The sequence below is a fragment of the Vespa crabro genome, chromosome 17 (assembly GCF_910589235.1).
Source record: "Vespa crabro chromosome 17, iyVesCrab1.2, whole genome shotgun sequence".
In the NCBI taxonomy this organism is placed as follows: domain Eukaryota; kingdom Metazoa; phylum Arthropoda; class Insecta; order Hymenoptera; family Vespidae; genus Vespa; species Vespa crabro.
Genome location: NC_060971.1, coordinates 5,418,828 through 5,443,378, shown reverse-complemented (window position 1 = coordinate 5,443,378; position 24,551 = coordinate 5,418,828). Strand labels below are relative to the sequence as shown.

The window sequence follows — 24,551 nt, the reverse complement described above, 5'->3', positions numbered from 1 at the left end:
TAGCGCGTGCGTCCAAGATACGATTGTGTAAAAGTGAAAATGCCCTAGGTTGAGCTGGGGTATCATCGTCGTCGTATCGACGATACACTCATTACGATTTCTCGTCACGCTATATGATCGTCGTCGTCGTCGTCGTCGTCGTCGTCATCGTCGTCTCTCTCTCTCTCTCTCTCTCTCTCTCTCTCTCTCTCTCTCTCTTTCTTTCTCTTTCTAATGAATTATCGATCGAGACAAGTTCCCCGTGCATTTCGTGCTACGAATCGACCAATTATGTCACGTTTTTCATACCTTTTGCTTTTTTTCTTTTTCTTCTTTCTTTGCCATTCAAAAAAAAATGAATATTAACGCATGACGTTTTGTCTTTATTCTTTCTCTCTCCCCCGCCTGTCCTTTGCTTCCCTTACATTGGATTTAGGTCGATCACGTGACAAATGATAATTAGCGGTGTAACGGTTTAATTGCCCTTTGCAAGCCGTGATGTCTGGGAAACGATCAATGAGAAGTAGATACGCGCACGCTCGCCATCCGTACCACCACCACTCTGGTTGGTTGTTAATTCAAGCAAAGCCAAACTATCCATCCAGTGGGCGTTAGAATTATTACATGGCGTTGCATAACAAGAAATCTCGCTTATTACTCGCCGCCAGTTGACGTTTTATTTTTTTTTTTCCTTCTTTTTCCCTTTTTCTTCTTCGCACTTTCCGTATTATTAATAATACATGGCTCAAAGCATTTTGTATAATTTTGATAGAACGAAGGAATGAAAAGACGCGATGCTATTTCTCTTTTTGTAATTTTTGTTTTTTTCTCTTGTTTCCTTTTTTCTCTTTCTCTATAAAAGATCTCGAGTAATATTAAGGAAAATATTATAATCGATCGAACATGAGAATTGTGCATTTTCCCAAGGTAGAAAAGACGAATAATAAATCTGTGCTGGGAAGCCGCAGAAGATACGTACGAGTTAGGTGTATAAAGGTGAAGGACGATGTGAGAGGGGTAAGGCGAGGTCGAGGTGAGCCCAGGCCCACTTGCAATTATCCGGTCTAATGAGTAAACAGTTTGCTCTCTCTCTCTCTCTCTCTCTCTCTCTCTTTATCTCATTCTACTATTCCCACCCATCTACCTCTATCTTTCTCTCATTCTGTTACTCCAGCTCATCAGAAACGTGGGTACCTGACTCGGCCGCATAGTCAATCCTCTCGTTCCTACCTTTCTTTCCTCAACAACTTTGATCACAACCTTCACCTCCACTTCAACCTATACAGACACCTCATATCCCAATCCCGAATGACTCGCTTGATGAAGATTATCATATTGGTGTTTCTCACGAAGATAAAAAAAAAGAAAAAAAAAGAAAAAACACGCAAAGGAAAAAAGAGACGAATTTTCTCGAACAAATTTGATTATTTAAAATGACGATAGATCAAAATTTCTTAAAATAATTCAACAAGGACGAAGAAAGTAATATCAACTCTAAAGGCCGCACCGTTATTCCATAGTCCAAAGTTCTCGTACGATGACACTTGGAGGTCGTCTTCGAGCATTGACCTTGATTCTTTGATTTTAGAAATAGAAATGATTCGTCGCGATGTCGAAGGAATTCTCATGAACAATGAGTCAGCTGTCGCGAAGGAAAAAGAACGACGAATAAGAAGAAAATAAGCCCGAACACAAAGGGCAATGAATCTTAAATATAAATTGTCGAAATGCTCGTATTATTGCTCGGTACAAAGAAATCTTATGTTTTTCACAAGGTAAGATAATATTCTATTTTCAACAGAGAGAGAGAGAGAGAGAGAGAGAGAGAAAAAGTGGTACAAGGTGGACGTCGATAAATCGTCACACGATTAAAGTCTAATCGACAACGTTGAGAATACATACGTACAGACATACCAACAATATAATGCGTTCCGAAGTGACTCAAGTATCGAGGTTTACGCGCGAGCGTATTGCCTGTCGACTTATGACGTACGATCGGGAATAAATACTTGAGGAATCGTTCGCGATCAATAAACGTCCGTTGATCGGTGAATCGAACGGACGTTTAGAGTTGTGACTTGTATCGATTAAATTGATATTAGTTGAAGATAAACGAACGAGAGAGAGAGAGAGAGAGAAAGAAAGAGTAAAAAAAAGAGAAAGAGGAAGAGAGACACTTACAAATTTTCGATCGATCAAATTATTTTTTTTATAAGACGGAAACATATATATATATATATATATATATATATATATATATATATATATATATATAAAAGAACAGAAAAAAGAGAGATGAGAGAGAAATGATTTTCGATTCGGCACTTAGAGAAAAAGAGAGAGAGAGAGAGAGAGATAGAAAGAGAGGAAGGAAGAGGACGATCAAGGCGTCGTCGTCGTCGTTGTTGTGCAGCAGGATGCACCCACCCCACTACCATGACTGGTCGAGCCACGCCCGCCATTCACCTTCAACTTGGTCTCCTTCTCTTCGAGAGGAACAAACGAACAAACGTGTTTCGTTGGTGTTGCGTGCGAGCCTTCGTGTAAATGTAAGAACGTACACACGCAAAGAAAATCCATCGTTCGTGTCGACTGAAAACCATCGCAGAAAATTGCTCGCTTGCCTAGAAAAGAAGACGAAGAAGAAGAAGGCGAACGATTCTTCTCTTTCTCTCTCTTTCTTTCTTTTTTGATAAATGCCACGATCAAAACTAGTCTCGACAAATTGCCGCGGATTAGTTGCAAAGCAAAACGTGTTTCTATAAATGAAAAGAAAATTTTACAAGCGAAATTATTGAAAGATTTCTAATGTGCATCGAGTTGAAAGAGCTCATCTCTCTCTCTCTCTCTCGCTCTCTCTTTTTCTATTTCTATCTCCCTCTATCTCTATCTTTCTCTCTCTATCTCTTTTTGTATTGTTTCATAGAGAAACATGGATCATAACGCTATGATGATTTATGCATAACGTAAAGATAATCTTTACAAACAAGTATCGTCGTTTTATCGAAGGCTGCATCAACCTTATCTGAACATAGAAAAATATGTGTAAGATCCATCGTTCTCGGTGCACGTGCAACGGGGAGAGAGAGAGAAAAAGAAAGAGAGAAAGAGAGAGAGAGAGAGGTGGAGAGAGAGAGTAAGAAAGAAAGAGAAAGAGAGGTGTATGTGTTCGTGTGCTCGCGACCTTGAAAGGAAACGCTTCGATATAATCGTTACCGCGACTCGCCAAAGAACAAAGAGGCTGTCTACCGATAGCCACATGCACGAATACTATATATATAAAATATATAAATATATATATATGTATGTGTGTAAGTATATATATATATATATATATATATATATATAGAGAGAGAGAGAGAGAGAGAGAGAGAATCTCCTCGGGCTACTACTATGCTTCTTTTACCATTGCCTTAAATACGTGTGCGAGTACAGAAGAACCGCCGCAGTGGAGTCGTTTAATGGCGCCGGCTTGTATTTATTCCGACAGTCCATAACTCTGCGATCCGTAATTGCCGTAATTATGCGACCACCGTCGCCCGTAATCGGTAAAGAATCGAAAGAAATAGGAAAGAAAACGTACGAGCATAACTATCATGAATTTCTTTCAACAGTCCGTCGATTTCGATTATTATCAAAAAGAAAAAAGAAAGAAATATATATATATATATATATATATATATATATATATATGTGTATATAAAGGACCATGAAAACGACTTTGTCGCGTGTGGCTTTTCCTCGTCTACTTCGACCGACCATATTACGCTTCGTAACGCGAGATTTATTAACAGTCGGGATTCATTACGCGCGTTACGCTCCAACGAAACAAGTAACTAAGTACGCGCGTGATCTATAAAGTAACTCTAATATAGTATATATATATCATAAATATTACTGAAACGATCTAAACGTTCTATATGGCATCGTATAGAGCTACCGACACACCAAGAGTATATAGGTCTTATCGATAATCTGATTGTACACATTGAAAATTATCATCTCTTATAATATCTACTATAAATAAATTCAAGTAGAAATGGGAATGATGCTAATCTATTATGAATAAATAAATAAATAAAAAAAAACGAAAGGATAAGATAAAGGAACGAGAGAGACAGAGAGAGAGAGAGAATGAGAGAAATAGTAAAAAAATAAAATAAAAAAAATAATAGAGAAGAAACATTATTCACCGAACGGTGAATTCCTCTTTTTTTTTATTCTTTTTCTTTTTCTTTTTTAATTATTTTCCTAGACCAAGTTACGATCCCTATCGTTCGAAAGCATCGTTACCCTCTTTCCCACGATTTCCTGCAGGAAGAAAGGCTCGTCTTCCCGAATATCAATTTTCATGATCTTCGTCAAGTAGAGGAATAGAGAGCGACGTTTAAGCTCGTTGGAAAGCGACGGTAGTTAGAGCCACGGAAACGCCCGTTGAAAAGAGGTGAAGGCTGCCAGACACGAAGATACACTAGGGGCTTTCGTCCATCGTTATATACGCTACACATAAATACACATACACATACACACATACATATATATATATATATATACATACATAGGCAGATAGATACATGTACAATACATAAAAGCAGCACGTAGAGATCGTCTTCGCGTTCTCGCACGATAGAAGACGCGATCCGACTAGCTGGCGGGCAACGCGTAATACGTAGACACTGTGTATACATAAGGCAGTACGTGGCTAGCGGCATTAAGCTGTCCGCTTAAAGAAGCTCTACGGCGATGCTTAACAGTGCATAAGTAAGTAAGTATATATGTATTTATATATGTATGTAACTAACAAGCCAACGTTGCATAACGTCGAAACCGTCGCCAGCGGTGATCGTGGCTAAACGTTAAGATCTTTCGATCATCTATCAGTGATTATGTTAACGTTATACCGATATCAATCACAATGTTTAATCAAATTATTTTATCTCTCTTTAGATAGATCTTCTTCCATCGTATCGATCTATTTTATTTAATACGATCTATACCGCATAGATTTTTAATTCTTTTTTTCTTTTCTTATCTTTTTCTTTTTTTTCTTTCTTTTTGAATTATTATATATTGTGATATTATAGATCGGTACTCGTTAAATATAATGATGCTTTTCTATAATGATACAAAAGAAAAACGACACCCGGTAGATAGAGCGAACCACGCGACGTATCGTGCGACGTATCGTGCGACACGGGAGAAGGGCGTGCCTGCCGTCGTTGCAGACTGCGCAGTTTGTTGCACGCGTTGCGATCGTCCGCCGCGTGCGTCTGCATATGCCGAAGAATGTATGTATCGTACACGTATGTATACATAGTAAAACTGCATGAAATTGTTACGAGGGAAACGTCGAAAAGAGAAAAGAAGAAGAGAAAAGAAGAAGAAAAGAGAAAAAAAAAGAGAAACGCCGACTTCCATATATAATATTGAGTGTCAATTTTGCTATCTATCTCGAAAGTTTATATCGATTGGGTAAGAAATATAAAATAATAAGTTCGAAGTATGACATGAGAGAAAATTATCGCCCGGTGCCTTCGATTTTATTTTATTTCGGTGTTACGTACGTACCTATGTATGTATGTATGTACGTATGTACGAGACGATAAGAGAGATGAGTGCGCGAAAAAACATTTTTCGCATCTCTGTCAATGTTTCGAGAGCTCGCGCGTGCCAGTCCGAGCTGTTTGCACCGAGCGGAATATTCAACGTAACAGCAGCGAGATTCGAAACGGGCTGGGACTACTCGAGCCGTGATAAATCACTGCCAGGAAGCTGGCAGGAAAAGCGATCGATAGCCACCGTAGATATATCCGATTTGAGAGTACGTCGTACGCTTGCTCGAGTACAAGAGAAAGAAAGAAAGAAAGAAAGAAAGAAAGAAAGAAAGAAAGAAAGAAAGACAGAATGAAAGAGGGAGAGAGAGAGAGAGAGAGAGAGAGAGAGAAAGAGAGTAAAGGAGAGAAGGCAAAGTCCAGGACATTGAGAAACGAGATGTCGCTGAACAGCGAATCGACGTTAGATAAATCTTCTTTGCCCTCTTGCTTTGAATTCTTCGAGAATTGCTAAACGTTCTTATCTTTCTGATGAAAGAAAGAGAGAGAGAGAGAGAGAGAGAGAGAGAGAGAGAGAGAGAAAAGACAGAAAAGACGATACCCACCCTATTCTCATTCGATGCATCTATTTAAAAACTTTCGATTGATTTTTCTAAAGACGAGTTTAACTCGCTCAATATGAGAACTGGACCACAGTCGTTGAACTAGATCACAGTCAGACTAGTTCCAGACTGAGTTAACTCCACTACGATTACTATTAAACTAATGCCAGACAAGTTAGCAGACTGAGAGCATTAATTCCACGAGAGATTAGAATCAAATACCTTGAATTAATATTACACCAAGGTAAGATTAGATTAGCGGTAGACCGGATCACCGCACAGGCGGCATCGTATTCTACTCTGTCTGATCTCAAAGCGAACGTTTACCGAACTACAAAATCGACCGGCTCGATATTATTCTGCGAGGCATTATTAGTCCGGTGAGAGGGTTAAATGAAAGCGAGTTCGCTTTTATCGATATTATCCGAATACACTGATCTCTCTCATGGAGATATCATGTTAGAATCACGAGTAATAGCGATATCTGGTCGACCTAGTAATCGATTCGAAGAGGCAGTCCATTAATTCCAACTCGATGTAACCGAGTGGTATTCGTTGGAAATCCCTGATTCTCTCGTAAACGTGGAACAGGAATGAAAATAAAGAAATGTCGGAACGCGAGTCGAGCTTGCCTTGATCTAGAAATCGGTGCTACACAATCAAGAGATAGAGATAGAGATAGAGATAGAGAGAGAGAGAGAGAGAGAGAGAGAGTGAGAGGTATGTGAGGAGAGAGAGAGAGAGAGAGAGAGAGAGACTGGCTCGATTTAACGGCAAATATCATCGTGAATGACGTTCCGACGCTGTCGAGAAGCTTGGAGCGTGTCGGTGGCAAGGGTCCCCCTGCTTCCGGCGAACCATATCCGGCAGAACGCCCACCTATATCTCGCTCCGACAGACCGTGCACACTCCCTACACTGCCCACAATTTCTCTCTATCGTCCACCAATTGCGATAGATAGTTCTTTCTGTCTCGACAAAATCATTCACAACAAACACGTCGCTTATATTAATCCCGTAATTTCGTATTGTAATTTATTTATGAACTTAAGAATACGAATAAACAATGAAATTGTTGATCATGCAATTATACGTAATGTAACACTTGACACGTTTGAAATGAACATAAAAATAATTCTTTCTCTTTTTTATCTTTTTTTCTTCTTTTGTCAATAACTTTCGTGATGGTCATCATCATGAAACTATTCTTCCATTCTAGACTAAATCAATATTTGCGACGATTTTATCCAAGTATGTTCTCTCTACCATAACGCTCGAACGCTCTCTCATCCCAGGAAACTGTAGGCGTCGTAATTTATTCTCGCTCACGAAACCGTTGAAAAAGAAGAAACTTTCTACCCTAATGTCTATTCACTCATATATACCTATATCTCCTATTATTATTATTATTTTATTATTATTATTATTATTATCGAACGTAAAATTTTATTACAGAAAATAATAATAAATTAATGAAGATCTCATTTTCCTTGCTATCGAGAGATTCTTCTAGTCCTTGGACTTGAACAACTTCCTTAATAAGAGGTACACGTATAAGAAGAAGAGTTAATGATATTATGGAATAATAAAAAAGTCACGTGTATGTCCCGGCGCATGCCACCGCACGACACACAACACCAATAAAAACTAGCAAGGACTCCTCTTCTATGTCAGCTGTCTGCCATTTCGTCAGCGTTTAACTATCTCCGTTGGGTTGACTGTTCGATTTACGATCGGAGAACGTGCATTATCTCTTTGATACCTAATTCCTCCGTTAGAAAGTGAACTCTACTCGGCGCTACAAATTTTTCTTCGAAGATATAACCGAGGAGCGATAACATTCGTAATATTCAACGTAATTCAATGACGAAGTCGCATATAATTACCGAGGTAGTAATAAAAACTGACGATTAAATTAAATATACTTTATACATACAAATAAAATCGTTGCCTTATTATTTTAATTAACTTTGACAATGTTAATTAATCTATCTCGATTTTACTTATCTCCTTTTTTCAATGGAAATTTATTCGCCTCTTGAGTATTTATCAGAACAGTAAAAAATGAAGGGAATAATGAGTAACTTTTCAAATTCTCGTGAAAGTATATTTACGAAGACTCGCATGACGATAATCGAAATTAATCGATCGATTAATTTAAGAATGTCATGAATAATAGTTAATCAAAATTTAATACGATCGTCTTGGTGTTCGATTTAACAAACGCGTTGCGTCAGGGTTGCATTTTGTAAAATAATTTTTATAGCCTTTGTACATATATACGACAATTTAACAAATGGAATAACTATTATAAATACAAACCTAAATACATAGTTAATCTTTTGCTTAACATAGATACCTTTGATGAATCATTTATTTCTTTTTTCTAATTTTATTTTAGATCAAAATAATTGCTAGATAAATCACTAGAACCTAAAACTACAATACATACACATATATATATATATATATATATATATATATATATATATATATATACATACACACACACACACACACGCGCTAAATGGCTGATACGAAACATTTTTTAGAAAAAGGGGGAACGTTACGTTTAATGCCGTCGATGAACGAGCCCGCGTGTGACGAACGATGTGTATTCGCTTGTCGTTAAAAATATGCGTACGCTTTGATGCATATTCATACGGAATCACCCTCGGTTTCTCTCCTCTCCATTCGATCGAAAGGGTAAAAGGCGATAAAAGATATTAAAAAAAAAGATAGGGACAAAAAGAAAAAAAAAGGAAAAAAGAAATAAAAAAAATCGCGAAATAATCAACATTGAAAATGTATCTTTACTTTAAAACCTTCGTTAATGTAACGAGCGCCTTTGACACTTAAGCCGTGACAAATAACGGCAAGAGTAATTAGCACGAAACATTAATTACTTCGATTTTACTGTTATTTTCTTAAGTAACCGTTAAATCGTATTTTCATTTTTTCTTCTTTTTTTTATTTTTTCTCCCTCTTTCTTTCTTTCTTTTTTTTCCTTTACATGCTATCCGTGAACGATTTTGAATCGAATAGTTAAAATACAAAATAAAACATAGTAAGTTACGTTCTCGAGGTCAATGGACGACTCTCGATCGATCCTATTGCGTGTTCTGTCGAGTGTTTTTCGAGTCTCTTGTTACGCGGAAGGATGCAAGTGCTCCGTCGTTCAAACGATAGTACGTATGATGTTACTAGTCGTCATTGAAAATAAGAGATAGATAAAATGAAAATTAACTATATCGAGGTTATTCCTAAATCAATATGATCTGTGACTTGTTAAATATTTCAACAAAATCATCCTGACTGTTATTATTGGCCTGTCGATAGAATATTTTCTTTTTTTTCTTTTTGACTTTCCATCGATTTTATTTAAACGAATTTAACTCGCTCGAAATGTGAACTGAATTAATAATATATTTTTTAAATTATTCCTCTTTTATCTTCCTTCGCGCAATAACGTTTTTTTCTATATATATATATGCATATGAAAATCTAAAAAAAATATAGCTATATATATAGGTATATTTTTATTAGAGACATTATAATTTATTGTTTTATTAAAGAAACGAAAAGGAAAGAGATATATGTACATTTTTATATTGAACATATTCGATACTTTTTTTTTCAATGATAACTTTATATATATTGTGTATATTATTAACTAATGAAAATGATTCTCTTCGTACGGTTAACAGGTCCGACAATGAATTGGCAAGACAGACATTTCCAAGGCACATAAGTCAGTCGAGCGTTAGAGCGAGCCTACTCAACCAATATATACGCTAACCATTTGTCATGCTTGCTTACTGCTTTGCTGGTGCACCGACTTGTGACTTCATAAACTTACGAGAGAACACCTGCAGCGCGAAGATGTCCGCATACTACGACTCAGTCTAGTGTCAACGAGCCTCTTAGCCAAACAATCTAAAGAACGAAAGAAACGTTTCGTCCTTATCGTTCATGTCGATGCCCAAACAAACATACCGTCGACGTTTTCTTGTTTATTATTGTATTGCGTACACGTAAAAACATGTAGACACGTGTTTCTTATTATTATTTTTTTTTTTTTTTTAGTTTCATTACTTCTTTTTGTTTTTTTTTTTTTTTTCTAACACCAATATCGAGCATTATGAAATTTTTCTTACGAAAGATGGATCGTGAAAAGGCGAAAAGAGAAAAGAAAAAGAAAAAAAAGGAGAGAGTAAAACATGGATACTTACGTGCTCGCTTACTTTGTATTTTCATTTGATCTCTATGTGTTCTAAATGTATATATATATATATATATACCTATGTATGGTTCATATATATTTCACTTCCGGTCAGAAGTTATCCTTGTAATTCGCTCATTAGACGAAGTTATGCCGGGAGTAATTAGCGCTCGGCTAATCGACTACATTCTCCAATATCGTGCTTGGTGCATAGTAAACAGGCTTAGTGTGGTCGGAGTGCGAGAATCTATACGATATATCGCGACGGTAGGTAGGATATCATCGGGTTCGTAGCTAGTGACGCCCATTGAACTAGATTTTCGTTTGAGGTGAACGGTGAAAAGTAAAAAGTAAAATTCCACTTTCGTTGCCGTTACTACGACGTTAATTAACGTGTAGATAAAAACAGAAAAAAAAAGAAAAAAGAAGGAGTACAAAAATTGGTAGGGGCTTCTCGATGAAAGTTTTCCTTTTATTTCTTTTCTTTTTCCTTTTCTTTTTTTTCTTTTTTTTTTTTTTTTTGAGAAATCGAAAGAGTTCTGTAGGTATAGGTAATAAAGAGAAATGATCGATGATCAAAGACATTTATGATCAATTAGACGAGGCGTATAAAGTAAAATGTTAATAGTATATTTTTGCAAAAAAAACAAAAAAAAAGAAAAAAGAAGAAGAAAACAAGACAAAAAGAAAATGATCGATGATCATTTAATGATACTTATGATCAATTAACGCGTTAGAATTAAATGTAATGCGTAGAGTATAAAAAGGAGACTAGAAATTCAATAATATAAACCAAGTCGAGAAAATAAGAGGACAAGGAGGAGAAGGAAGTATAAAACTCGAAGAGGACCTCATGCTGAGACGATCACGTTCCAAGGACCGGTCCTCTTTGGGTCTCTCTTCTCCTCCTCCTCCTCATACTCCTCCTCGTTGTACCTCTACCTCGTGAAACTCGGTAACGACGGCAACAACGAGGACGACGGCGAATCTCTCCGAACGGGATCGAAATGCCTCTAAAGAATTGGATTATCAATTATCCGACAAGAACCTCCTCCACGCCTCTCCCCGAACCTCTTTTCCTTGGCTTCAAGCTCTTCCCCCTTGAGGCGATTTGAACGCAGTACTGCGACGATTCGTTACGGTGTCGTGACTTCTCGTGATATATCTCGATGATGGCGAGTGGTAAAAGTAAGAGAACGAACGAACGAACGAACGAACGAACGAACGAACGAACGAACGAACGAACGAACGAACGAACGAACGAACGAACGAACGAACGAACGAACGAACGAACGAAGGTACGAACGAATGTACGAAAGAACGAAGGAACAGCTCTCTATACACGTAATAATGACGAGATATATACCTTTTAAAAACGTATTAGGAATTCTTTACATTACGCGATATCGATATGTCTAAATAATTACAGTCTCGAATGACGAAATATTTAACTTTAATTATTATCAATACATGATTTTCAAGACATTGCTGAATCTCATATGTCACGTTTTACGTACGAGAATTTAATAAAGCGTTTTCCTACCTTTGAGATATGACTTCGGTCTCGCGACCGAGAAAGATCTCTTCGTTAAGAAACGCATACAGATGCGTCTTATATATGCGTTGAGAGAAATAAGATGCACATGGAATGCGCTGCTACTCGCTCTTCCCGTGATCATCTTGCAAAATCTCTCTCTCTCTCTCTCTTTCTCTTCTCATCTCTTTTTTCTCTTCTCCTCCTCCTCCTCTATCTTTTTCTTCTTTTTCTTCTCGAGAAAGAGAAAGAAAAAGAGAGAGAGAGAGAGAGAAAGAGAGAGAGAGAGAGAGAGAGAAATGACTTGCGAAAAAGACGAGAAAGAATATTTCTTCTTCGAACTTTAAGTTATGCGATATGTTATCGATTACATGTTATTAATATCGATCTTAAAGTCGATTAATTTCACAAATATCTCCTTTCCTCGATGAATTAATTGATATCCACGAGAAACGGTGTAACGCATGACTGCCGGCATATAAATCAATGATAAAACGCTTGGTATATTACGTACCGCGAACCAAGCGATCCTTATCGCATCGACTTGTAAATTTTCCTTCTAATTCATAATTTAATACGTGACTCTCCCACACCACAGTGGCGTGTCATTAACGTGATTTTACCACTGCAAGAAGATCGCTGCACCTGTTCGTCGCTTATACGAGAACTTCTGAGAGAGAAAGAGAAAGAAGGAAAATCAACACAGAGGCAAAGCATGTGTATTTTCTTAAACATCTATCACTTGTGTCGGATGTGCTCGACATTGCACTCCTTCGTTTGATTTCTTAACAATATTTTTTAATGTCTTCCGAGAGTTAATTGAAATTGGTCTTACGCTTTCGAAATGATGATTTTCTCTCTCTCTCTCTCTCTCTCTCTCTCTCTTCTTTTTCTTTTTTCCGTTTCGAACTATCGAACTGTTTTATAAAGTTCACTTAGACCTTACTAAGATAACCGAACGAAACTCGATATCGGTTGTTCAATTAACTAAGCCGAAAATATCGATAAATCATCGATAAAATGATTTGTCCGATATATTAAACTTGTCCACCTTCCTTTCGTCGCTACTTCGTAAGAAATCTTTCTTCATCCGATCGAGCCGATCATTTCGGGGTTTAATAACTGATTGCATGATCGAACGATAACTCATTTACCGTCTTATTCGAGAGTAGAGATTCATTAACAAAAATGACCGTTCGATTAACGATCGCGCTTGGGTGGTTTCTTTTCTTCCTTTTATTTTTTTCTTTTTTTTCATTTTTTTCTTGCCTTTTTTTCCCAAAAGCAACTTTCTCATATATATATATATATATATATATATATATATATATATATATATATATATATATATATATGTAAAAGAAAAGAAAAAAATATTAAATAATCGATCCACGATCCCAACGATCGATGGAGAATCTTTCATATGTCGAAAGTCTCGAAAAGTGAAAAAATAAAAGACGATCGATCGATCGATCGATCGATCGATTCCCTTTAGTCAAATCGACTTGATCTTCCAAAGAAAATCAAGGCACGTACGTACTTACTTACTTAAGTAGTTGACGGAAGAAATAAAAAAAAGAAAAGAAAAGAGAAAAAAGGGAAAGAAAAAGGCAGAAATAAAAGAGAAACAAACACGCGCGTCACATTGAAGAAAGAAAGAAAGGAAGGAAGGAAGGAAGGAAGGAAGGAAGGAAGGAAGGAAGGAAAGAAGAGAAATAAAGAAGGGGGTAAGATTCCTCGACGGCATAGTCGATGGCGGTGCATCGTTTATTCAACAGAGCCTGCGATTTTCGCGAGTTTTTTCTTTTATTCGTGTAACAGTGGCTGAACTACCTCGTCCCATTTGTCCGTTTTGGGCGACAGTGTACGGAAGAAATCTTTCCGGTTTTGGTGGTATAACCGGTTTTACGTATCCCTATGTACCTTCTTTTTTTCCTTCTTTTTTTCCCTGTTTTCTTCCTTTCTGTCCTCCCTCCTCGCACAAAGAGCGAGCGATGCATCTCAAGACCCCCATGAACCTTTCTCCCTTTTACCTTTTACCGATGTATGTATATATGCATGCACGAGCTAGCTTATTAGACACCGAAGAGGCCACGATCCTTTGAAGATCTAACCGGTAATCACTTTTAATATCGGCGATTACGATGAATCATGCAACTATCGACTTTTGCTTCGACACTTGTAGAATACGAACATATGAATGTCCTAACATCGTCTTCGTCGTCGTCGTCGTCGTAAGCGTCGTCATCGTTGTCTTTTTCATCGTCGTCTTCGTCGTCTTGGTCGTTCATGAACATATGAAAAGACACATATAGGAGATAGATAACTTTGACTCATCCAAGACTTAGGCAAGCTTCATCCTCAACCGTTAGTCGACGTCCGATCTTAGAATAGGCCTTAACGCGAGTCTCTTCCTCTTTATTTCACACATCGAGCGTGGAGAGCCGTTATTGTAAATCCTAAGTAGTTATTCCGCAAAATAACGGATTTTATAATATAACGGTAGTAGACCGGCAGTGCACGTTGTGTTGCATTCTTTACGCTCGATCTTTCATTGCCTTTTCCGCGATAACGATCGTGTCTTGTCGGGAGAACAACAACGCGACAGCTGGTTCTCGAGGAAAGCTCTCTTTCTCCCTCTGTCTCTCTCTTTGTTTCTTTATTTTTCTTCAACATAGAACGTTCGAACTTTAAAAAGTTCGATAATAAAAATCGAAACGGAGATCTACGATGCGATTATTCGACCTTGAGGTAAAGAACAACTTTGGCTTTTCTTTTTCCAAGCTCTCTCTCTCTCTCTCTCCCCCTCTATCTATCTGTCTTTTTTTTTCCTTGCAGCCCCCGCCCGTTCGTGTTAATTATTACGCTCGGAACGCATACCCGCTCGTTCGTAATTCTTACGGCTGTACTATCGCAGCGGTAGATTTAATACGTGGCATTCGAAACGGCGTGCAATAATCGTCAAGTACATAAACGAGATAATGTCAACGTTCAACGCTGTCCACCGAGATATATACGGTGGACGAGAGAGCTCGGTGAGAATCGGCGCTTGAATTTACACGATGTGCTTTTCTCTGAACGTTGTTTCGCAGTGGGCAATGACGTACGATGACAGACTCGATAAAATCGTTTTCTTACGGTCGATCGACCGCTCGTTCGCTTGCTCGTTGTTGTTGTTGTTGTTGTTATTGTTGTCGTTGTTCCTTTCTCCTCCTCTTTCCTCGATCCTCCTTCTCTCTTCTACTGCATCCTCAAAGATCGGTGTCATTTGTATAAATTAAGATACGAAATTTTCTCGATCTTGCGAAACGCTTTTCAATACTTATCACTCGTCCCTTATTTCCTTTTTCCACTTGTAAAGGAACTCAAGTTTGTTAAGATATGCGCGCGCGCGCGCGCGTGTGTGTGTGTGTGTGTGTGTGTGTGTGTGACAACTTCTCGACGACAGGACAGCAGATAAATATCCGATCGGTCAAGAGAACCATATCGGTGAAGCTACGTGCCGTTTAAAGCCTCGCTGCGTTCTCTAGCAAAAGCACGAATGTCAGAAAAAGGAGTACACATTTTATCCCCGTAGAAACACGCCCGAGATATTCTCGTGACACGCGGTTGACAGACAACGAGAAAGTCCCTATCGAGTGAACGACGACGGCGGCAGCGGCGGCGGCGGCGACGACGACGACGACGACGACGACGACGACGACGACGACGACGACGATTACGACGATCTTACAACTAAACGTTCGATCGTTTTATTCTCGACTTCTGGGAGACCATTGAGAATTACGAAAAGAAATTATATTTCCTTTTTCAACAACTTACGAGCAAGACGAATTTCATTCGTTCGTTCGAATATTTTTCTAATCCATTTTTAAACGCACATACGCACGCATAAGCCCATGTTGGAACTAAAAGGGTATTGACAGATTAGTTCTTGATGTGAGCAATATCGTCGATTTGTTGCCGATGAAAGGAACAAGACGAGTCAAATTCTCAAAGCAATCCTCGAATAAACGTACACGCGAAAATGGTATTTCCGGATCTCAAACTGACAACGCATCTATCGGCAATAACGTGAAAAGGGATAGATCGTGTTTGTAGAAAATTTATAGCGTATCAAAAAATCTGAAGAAAAATAATAACATGGTAATATTAATCGTAATAACAACGATCGAAAGAAATAATTATTTAATCAAATTTCATTGATTATTTCACTTTGCCATATGCCTGATTTCATATGAAATTCAAAAAAATATCTATTAATCTGTTATATCTTCGAGGATAATTAATAGATTAATTCACTGATCGTTTTGTTTCGAGACGCGCTTGGATTAACGAAATCTCAAAAATAGAATTCGAAAGAAGAAGAAAAGGAAAAGAAAAGAAAGGACGAAAATTCCAATCTCTGTGACAATAATAAAAATACAATTGTTCACGAAAACTTTATAAACTTACTATATATATATATATATATATATATATATATATATATATATATATATATATATGTATATAACGAATGTGCGTTATTGGAATGCAAGAGGAACGCCCTTCTATTCGTTTCTTTTCCTTCTCTTTCTCCTCTCTTTGGACATCCAAATGCTATCGAAAGCGTACCGTTTACGAGCGGTATAGTCGATAAGCTCGAAGAATCGACTTGCACACGCAAGTATCGAAGGAACAAAGTATCTATGGAAGGGTGTTAAGCTTGGTACCAGGCGTGAACAGGTTTTAACTTGAAGTAGGAAATAGGTGTAGCAAAGGAAAGAGAGAAATAAGAGAAGCAAAGAGAAGAGAAAGTGAGAGGAGAGGAAGGGTTTGGCTATGGTTTTACGAGCCAGTGGTCCCGTGAGCGCCTTGTTTATCGCAGATATTCGACGGTAATATAAACACTAACCTTACCAAGAAAAATGATTCTATTAAGGTGGCAACACGTTTAATCACAGGAAAGAATATCAGGTGGTAGATATCAAGATGCCTTCCGTTTCGATTTGTTATGCGTAAAACGTAAATGCCTTGTTAAAATCACGAAAGAATAACGTGAGAGAACTCTCTGATACACGGTTTGAACGTGATAAAGGTCTAAAACGTACTATGTAAGATTAACTACGAAGTATTAAATTGATTACATTTGAATAACCTTGAAGTTTCAACAAGACGAATGTACGTATGTACATACGTAAGGTTCATACGTCGAGCGGGAGGAGTTTACAGATAAATCCTTGAAGCTAATTGGTCGTCCTTGAAGAGAAAAGATCATAACAATGTTGCCTACGAAGGGGAAGAGTAGTCACGTGATAATAACATCTATATTTCTACCGCTTTTATCTATTTATTTCAATGAATATATTAGGAAAATTGAATGAAGAAACAGTTCAAACACAAAGACTCCTTATTTTCTCTTTCTCTTTCTTTTCATTTCTTTCTTATTTTTATTCCATTTCATTCCTTTTGTTTTCTTTTTCTTCGTTTTCTTTACGAAGCAAGTGAAATCTATGGGAATACTTTGTGATTTTCAGAGGACGATCGAGGAAAGAAATTTTTTTCAAGGAATCGAGTGAAAGCTGAATAAACTCGAAAGTGTCGAAAACCGTAACGAAATATTTTTTTTCCTTTTTTTATCTCTTTTCTCGATCGATAAATGAATCCGATCTGTCCTCGATTTTATCTTTCAACGATTCCCTTCGATTCTTCTTTTTTTAACTTTACTTAATTGGAATCCTTCGAACGTATGGCGAGTAATTCGAGACGGTCGATCGGTTTCTTTTAAATTTAGGATCATTATCGAATCGATCAATCGATTATTACTTCGATTATTTCGAAATTCCCTTCGGGTATAATTCTTATGAGATAATCCAAGAACGTTCGAGTTGCGATTCAACTTTGATCTCCCTTTCTCTCTCTCTCTCTCTCTCTCTCTCTCTGCCGTTTATTAGAATGTACAATGAATAACAAATTAATAGATACTAAAAGAGAAGAAACAGGAGAAGATGGCAAACAGTGTGGCAATGATGAGGATAATCCGGCGATTCGTTGGACCACGTTATTACAATGAAACGAAGGTACATGTTTTAACGCTCGTTTGGCTTTACGAGGAAGTGAGCTGTGTGAATATGTTGCATCTTGTTATTTATTAGCGATATCCACCTTGGTAATGTCGGCACTTACGAAGCGAGAAAACTAGGTAGGAGCATCTGAGAGTGACTCAGCCTCGCCGACTCGAGTGGGGTTTCATAAAAAACGAGTCTCTCGAACCTGGCGCGAAATTCAGGCGCATAAGGTTGATGAGAATGAAAGGAAATTTTTGATGATAGTTCTTTTTCTCTCTTTTTTTTTTTTTTTCTTTTTTTTTCCCCCTTTAAATCGACTCGAGTTTAATTTCTCTTCGCACGAGCGTACGAAGCGAAAGGTCGGGGAGATCTTGAAAAATCGATGGAAGGTCGGTGAAAGGACAAAGACGAAAAAGGGAGATGTTTCAGGAGAACATCGCATTATCTCGAGGTGACAAGGAAAGAAAAAAGAGGGTACGGGGAGTAGGGAGGGGGGAAAGAAAAGGGAAGAAAAGAATCGTGGAGGTAGATCTCGCTGAACGGAGACGGGTCGATTTAAACAAATTCGCACCTCCTTAACGCCGACCGAATTTACGTAGCAAGTTTAAAACCTTCCTGGGCCGGGCACGACTTTTACGTCGTTCTGCGTGACGTTAACGATTCGTAAATTAAAAGGGCCGCGTTTTGTTCGGGAGGCGGTGTGGGCGTTTGAAAAAGAATTATAAAACGATCGTTCAGCTTCCCCGGGAGAAACGAAATGCCTTCTTTGCCGCCTTCAACAATGTTCCTTCGTGGAAAAAGAAAATGTTTTCGTTTGAAGAAAAAGAAACGATAAAAAGATAGGAAGAAAGAAAGAAAGAGGGGAAAAAAAAGGAAATACATTTTCATCGTTGTACATTTATTGCGTTTCTATTCGTAAAGAGAACACAGCTACTTTGTCAACCTTTGAAATATCGTTTCTTCCTCGCAACAGGACGTACCTCGTGGCGTTACGTATGTCTTATGTATATGTATACGTCGATAACACGTTTCTTAGAAAGTACTTTGCAATTCCGTCGTTACGTCGGTGAATTATAGACGCTAGAACTCCCGCATGAAATTGAAACTGAAACTGTTCTCTCGAGCCCCCATTTTATACTTGTTTATATTTTATTATACGAGGATGTGCATGATTTCACGGTTTTATTCGAGATAATTTTTTTTTTTCTCTTAACACCACCAACTTCTCCATATACACGCCTTCCAATTCATCTCTAGTCGTCAAAAAGTAATTGAAAACGAAGCCGTTAAGATTTGACGATAATGAGTCCGTTAATACGATCAGAGAAACATTTTAACAAAAGATTATTTTTAAATATTCATTATTACACAGATATATATATATATATATATAAATAAATAAATAAATAAATAAATAATAATTATTTAAGTGAATTATTCACTTGTGATTAGATTTATTAACTTCCGATAGTTAAATTATTAAGGGCATCGAGTTGGACGTAGCAGGAAGGGAACCGTTATTATATCGCAATGATAATCAATAAGAAAAGAGAATTGTCTTTTATTTATTATTATTATCATTGTTGCTCTTGTTATTTTTTTCTCATTCCTTTTTTACTTTTCTTTTTTTTGCAATGTCTTTTTGTAAAACAAAGCAAAACAAAAGAGAAAGAAAGAAAGAAAGGAAGGAAGAAAGAAAGAAAGAGCGTACAAGAGAGATAAAGAAGACAGAGACAGCTCATGTATTCAGTAACGAGAACACAGCGAGATCGAGCTATATATTATCGAAGATAAAATCTTATTACTCATTGCAGGAGTGCTGTTACCGATACGCTGACAATTTTGTAGTCCATTACCGTAGTCGAGGCACGAGTGTATTGATACCGTGCGTTAAGAAAAAAAGCATTTCCTTCGATTATTAACGACCGTATAGCAGTTGTCCATACCCGTGACACGCCTCTGTTATGCGAACGATCGTTAATCGATCATACTCTTTATATTGCAAGAAAATCATGGCGGCAATCCTCTCTCGTTTCGGACGAAGATTAGTTTTCGTGTTATAGGGGAGGCATGCAACTAAGAGAAAACAAAGCTTTTGCTTTAGACGTTAAAACGTTAGCTACGTGCAGATTCGCAGCCGTTGCGCAATAACTAAGGCGTGTCAGGTCTTTAAATAAAACGCATACAGGCCGTAGCCTGTCACCCGTCCTCTCGAAATACATCGCTTGGATCAAAGACACGTTTAAACGGAGTCTGGCCTTAAAGTACACGAATTGACGAGACTTTTGGCTCCTTCCTGTATCTTCGACTTCCGCGAGAAAACTGAAAAGGGAAGAAAGAAAGAAAAAAAGAAAGAAAAAGAAATAACGAGGGCAAATCTCATCTCGCGAAAGTAGTTCTAAAAATATCGAAGCCTTTGCATAGCTTCCGTTTGCTCGAACGAACGAACGAACGAACGAACGAACGAACGAACGAACGAACGAACGAACGAACTTTCTTCTTCTTGATGAAGATGATACAATGCTTGTTGAGCTCGCATCGAAAAGATGCCAATTATCAGAGATACGTATAATTTTTTTCTTTTTCTTCTTCTTTTTTCTCTTTTTTTTCTTCCCCTCAATAAACTCCGTTGGTTGGATCACGGCGATCAAATGGAAATTGGAATTTAAAGGCGGATATGAATGTCTTTTGAAAAAGGAAATCTTGAGAAAGCCGTAAAACGAATCGTATTAACAAGTCGAATCGATCTTTGTGCTTGTCAACCGGATCCTCTCCGTTAGTGTGACAAAAATTTATTGCGAATAACGATTTCTCGCGGTTGGCACGTAGAGAACTATAAACGTCGGCTCGTTGCAGGAAGAAGAAAGAGAGAAAGATACGAAGAATAAGGAGAAAGGAAGGAAAGAGTAAGGAGAGGTAGATGGAGAAGTAGAAGGAGAAGTAGAAGAAGAAGGAAAGGAAGAAAGAAATGATATTCGACGTGCATACGCGACCCCAGTGCGAATATAAAATAAATTAATGTCCCTACGACGTTTTACGGGCGAGATATAATCGAGCGATACTTAGTATCCAACAGCGCGCGACTTCGGCTAAATGTCTTTCAGAACCGTAAACGTTACGCCACGACGTAGCAAAGTTCCAATGTAAATTTTGAAGAACGTACGTAGTCTTTGGCGTTATTAAATATAACTTATTATCGAATTACATTAATGCTAATAAAAGATTCGCGTAGAGAGACCAGGGAAGAGAAAGAGTATCGTGTGTGTGTATATGTATATATACATGTACACACGTACTTATGTACTTTTGTTTGATACGACTCCAAAGGAAATCGAAGTGACACCTGCACGAATTATTTCCCGCGTCAGAGAAAGAGAGAGAGAGAGAGAGAGAGAGAGAGAGAGAGAGAGAGAGAGAGAACCAAATTCGTTGAAACATTAACCACATCACTAAGTGAAGAAAAATCAATTTTTAACGAGCATTGTCAAATCCACGATTTTACCGATCGTTACCACGCGAGATACGATGCGTTATCTTTGCGGGATACAATGCAAAATTGCAGATATTCGCAAGAAGGTTAAAAAGAAATTGGTACGTTCTTTTACCCGCATTGCCTTATCGATTTTTCCGAATGCTACCCGACGAGGTAGGTTCCTTACGAAATAACGACGATGACGACGACGACGACGACGACTATAGAAATACGTACGAATTCTTCATAAATTAAATTTGCCTCTTCCTTCGATGAATTATTCCTTAAACGAGCGGGAAGTTATTTCTATCCGAACTTTGTTAACTCTATTATTGGATCGAATTTCAAGTCAGTAAGAATCTATTTAATCGGATTTTAGCCAGACGCTTCTTATCCCCAGCTGTGGGTTAGGAAGAAATTCCAAATGAAATAAAATGGGGGAAAGAAGAAAAAGAAAGAGAGAGAGAGAGAGAGAGAGACGAGATAAGATAAAAAAGAAACCGCAAATACGAAGTAAGAAAGAAGAACGACATCTAAGAGACAATGCGTGTGAAATAATATCACGTGATATTCCTTTGGATCGTTACACCTGCGTCGCGAAACGAGCTGCACCACCAGTAGCAATTAGCGGCGCGTGGCTTTTATGCAATACATATCTTATAGTCGACTAAAACGATTTAACGTACGACAGGAGATATCAGAGAGGTCTTAACTGGGCCGCGATAAACGATAACACAAATGTACACAATCATTAGATAACGATACTTGCCTTTGTATATGCCCGAATGAGTACGGAATAAATATTTCAATTAAATTTGCATTAACGAACCTGCGAATTTCATATAGAATATATCCTTCAATACTTTTTTAAACGAATTTAAATGAATGGTTCAGTTATCTCAATGATATTAGATCGAAGAAATGGGATTATAAACTAATTAGGATGAAATATGATAGATTAAGGAAGAAAATGACGAGAGGATGATATCGAGGAGAGGATTCTCCATTAAATTCGGCCGTACGGTAAACACGTTGATTTCGTCGCCGCAGGTGGTGTCGATGGCTGCTCAAGAAGGAAGGTAGGTAGAGAGAAAAAGAAAGAGGAAAAAAAGGGGAGGGGGAGAGAGAGAGAGAGAGAAAAGAGAGGTAAGACGATGACTGTGCAAGAGAGCGATGAAGAGGACACAGGGCGAAGGGCCGACGACCGATTTTCACGGAGAAGGTAGCACACGCGAAAGAAAGAAAAAAGATGGGAGTAAGAGAGAAAGAGAGAGTGAAAGTAAGAGAGAGAGAGAGAGAAAGAGAAAGAAGAAGAACGGGTTCCCCGAAGGGACTTTTTTTCCTCCAAATCGCCGATTCGTCGCACTAGCCACGAGAGAAGGCCGCACCCGCGTGCCTCTGCATTACAATTTATCACCGTTGTTAATAACCCGAGGACGAAGATAGTGAAGCGTAAAAAAAAATAAGAGGTAGAGAGAGAGAGAGAGAGAGAAAGTATCTTATCGTTTACCGCGTCGAATTCTTTGATTCAGCACGCGTATCGTCGGACGAAGGACGCTCTTTGACCTCTTAACAGCCTTCTTGAATGAATGAAAGAGATATCTTCTGGTAGATTGTTTTACCTGGCGCACCTTTTCGAACCTGTTTCTCGCTTTGTTTTAAGTGTTAAAAAGGAGGAAGATCTTGGGTATCTCGAGACAGTGATAGATGTCCTTCGATCATCCGTATTAATCCCCGTGGAAGACTGGATTTGGAATTTTTAAGACCCTCATCTTTTAATCCCCCGAAATTCGCCGTTTCAAACTCGTTGAGACGTTCAACGGGAAAGTAATAAAAAAAAAAAAGAGGAATAAAAATAAAAATAAAAAAAATAGAAAGGAAGAAAGAGAAAGAAGATCTTTAATCTCGTATCTTTGTCGTATCTTTAATACGATGCAATGATGTAAAAATAATGCACGTTCGATAATAATGTATCCGCTAACGTGTATTTTTTGTTCTATTATTATTATTATTATTATTATTATTATTGTTATTTTGTTTTCTTTTTTATTTCAAGCCCCAACTTCTTGGCTATGCAAATTATATACGCTTAGATATTGGATAAAATGGAATCGAATCGAATTTGTGGATTATCATCTAAGTACTCGAATATTTCCTACCAAGGGGAAGTTTATTCGAGGAAGGGTCAAGTCACCACCACATGTACGAGAAATTCGTTTGGTTGATCTTAGTAATACCGGTTTATCTGGTTTCCTTTCTCTCTCTCTCTCTCTCTCTCTCTCTCTCTCTCTCTCTCTCTCTCGTTTTATCTAGCGTTAATTTCTTATTTTTAATCAATATATCGCACTTCCGAAACATGGATGCGCTATGAGTAAACGAGCCGACCGTCTCGTAAATTGATTTTGCGCGTCAAACGATAGCCCGAGATCTTCCTATTACTAGTAGTAGTACAGCGATTACGCGCGTAAACTATCGAGATAAACAGGAGTAAGGAAATCGATGAGGCGAGAGAGATAGATAGAGAGAGAGAGAGAGAGAGAGTTTAGTAGACTTCGATCGGTCGAACCAGCAGACTCTCTTCGACTCTTTGAATTATCCTCTCTATCATTATTAAGTTTTGATTATTAACCCTTTGCACTCGACTCCTTCGATTGAATGAGCATTGAGCATAAACGGATTTATCTGTAAAATCAGAGATGCATTATATTATGCATGAATTATTTGAACATTTACTATTATCATAATAGCCGGTACCCATCGATACCAATCAAATTCGAACAGTTACGTTCGACCATGAACAATTTCGATGACTATGGTGAAGTTATTTTTTCGTGATATACGCGACCAACTCCTTTAAAGTCCGAAGCAAGAACATACTTTTTGCTCTTATTTCGAGACGGTACGATGTACCTTCGACGAATATACAAGGGGAGAGAGAGAAAAAAAGAGAGAAGAGGGGAGGAGAGAGAAGATGGAAAAAGAAGCAGAGAAGAAGGGGTTAACGTACTCGCCACACCCTACCTTAAAGATTGTAAACGATTATTAATGCTTCTCCATGGCTGACCCGTAACCTTATGCTGGCTCTCCCCTCTTTTATGCTTCTCTTTCTCTCTCTCTCTCTCTCTCTCTCTCTCTCTCTCT

General features: G+C 37.9%; 1 protein-coding gene and 1 long non-coding RNA gene across 8 annotated transcripts in view; one reads left to right on the top strand and one right to left on the bottom strand.

Moving 5' to 3' along the window:
• The window catches only part of LOC124430119 (Krueppel-like factor 6), a 232,050-nt gene that overhangs the window by 206,577 nt on the left and 922 nt on the right, over positions 1–24,551 (bottom strand). Inside the window, exon 1 of one of the 3 annotated variants that reach the window (XM_046976252.1) lies at positions 4,538–4,636. The exons of the other annotated variants lie outside the window; for them this stretch is intronic. Within the exon in view, the coding sequence (XP_046832208.1) occupies positions 4,538–4,555 (18 nt within the window). The 5' untranslated portion in view covers positions 4,556–4,636. Of the gene's footprint in view, positions 1–4,537; positions 4,637–24,551 lie in introns of those variants that run through there. 3 annotated transcript variants of the gene reach the window in all.
• Positions 4,611–24,551, top strand: part of LOC124430120 — a 39,338-nt gene continuing 19,397 nt past the window's right edge. For 3 of the 5 annotated variants that reach the window (XR_006943664.1, XR_006943662.1, XR_006943665.1), the window contains exon 1: positions 4,614–4,744. This is a non-coding gene — a long non-coding RNA (uncharacterized LOC124430120). Of the gene's footprint in view, positions 4,745–16,794; positions 21,098–24,551 lie in introns of those variants that run through there. The other 2 variants (XR_006943663.1, XR_006943666.1) reach the window with 2 other exon arrangements.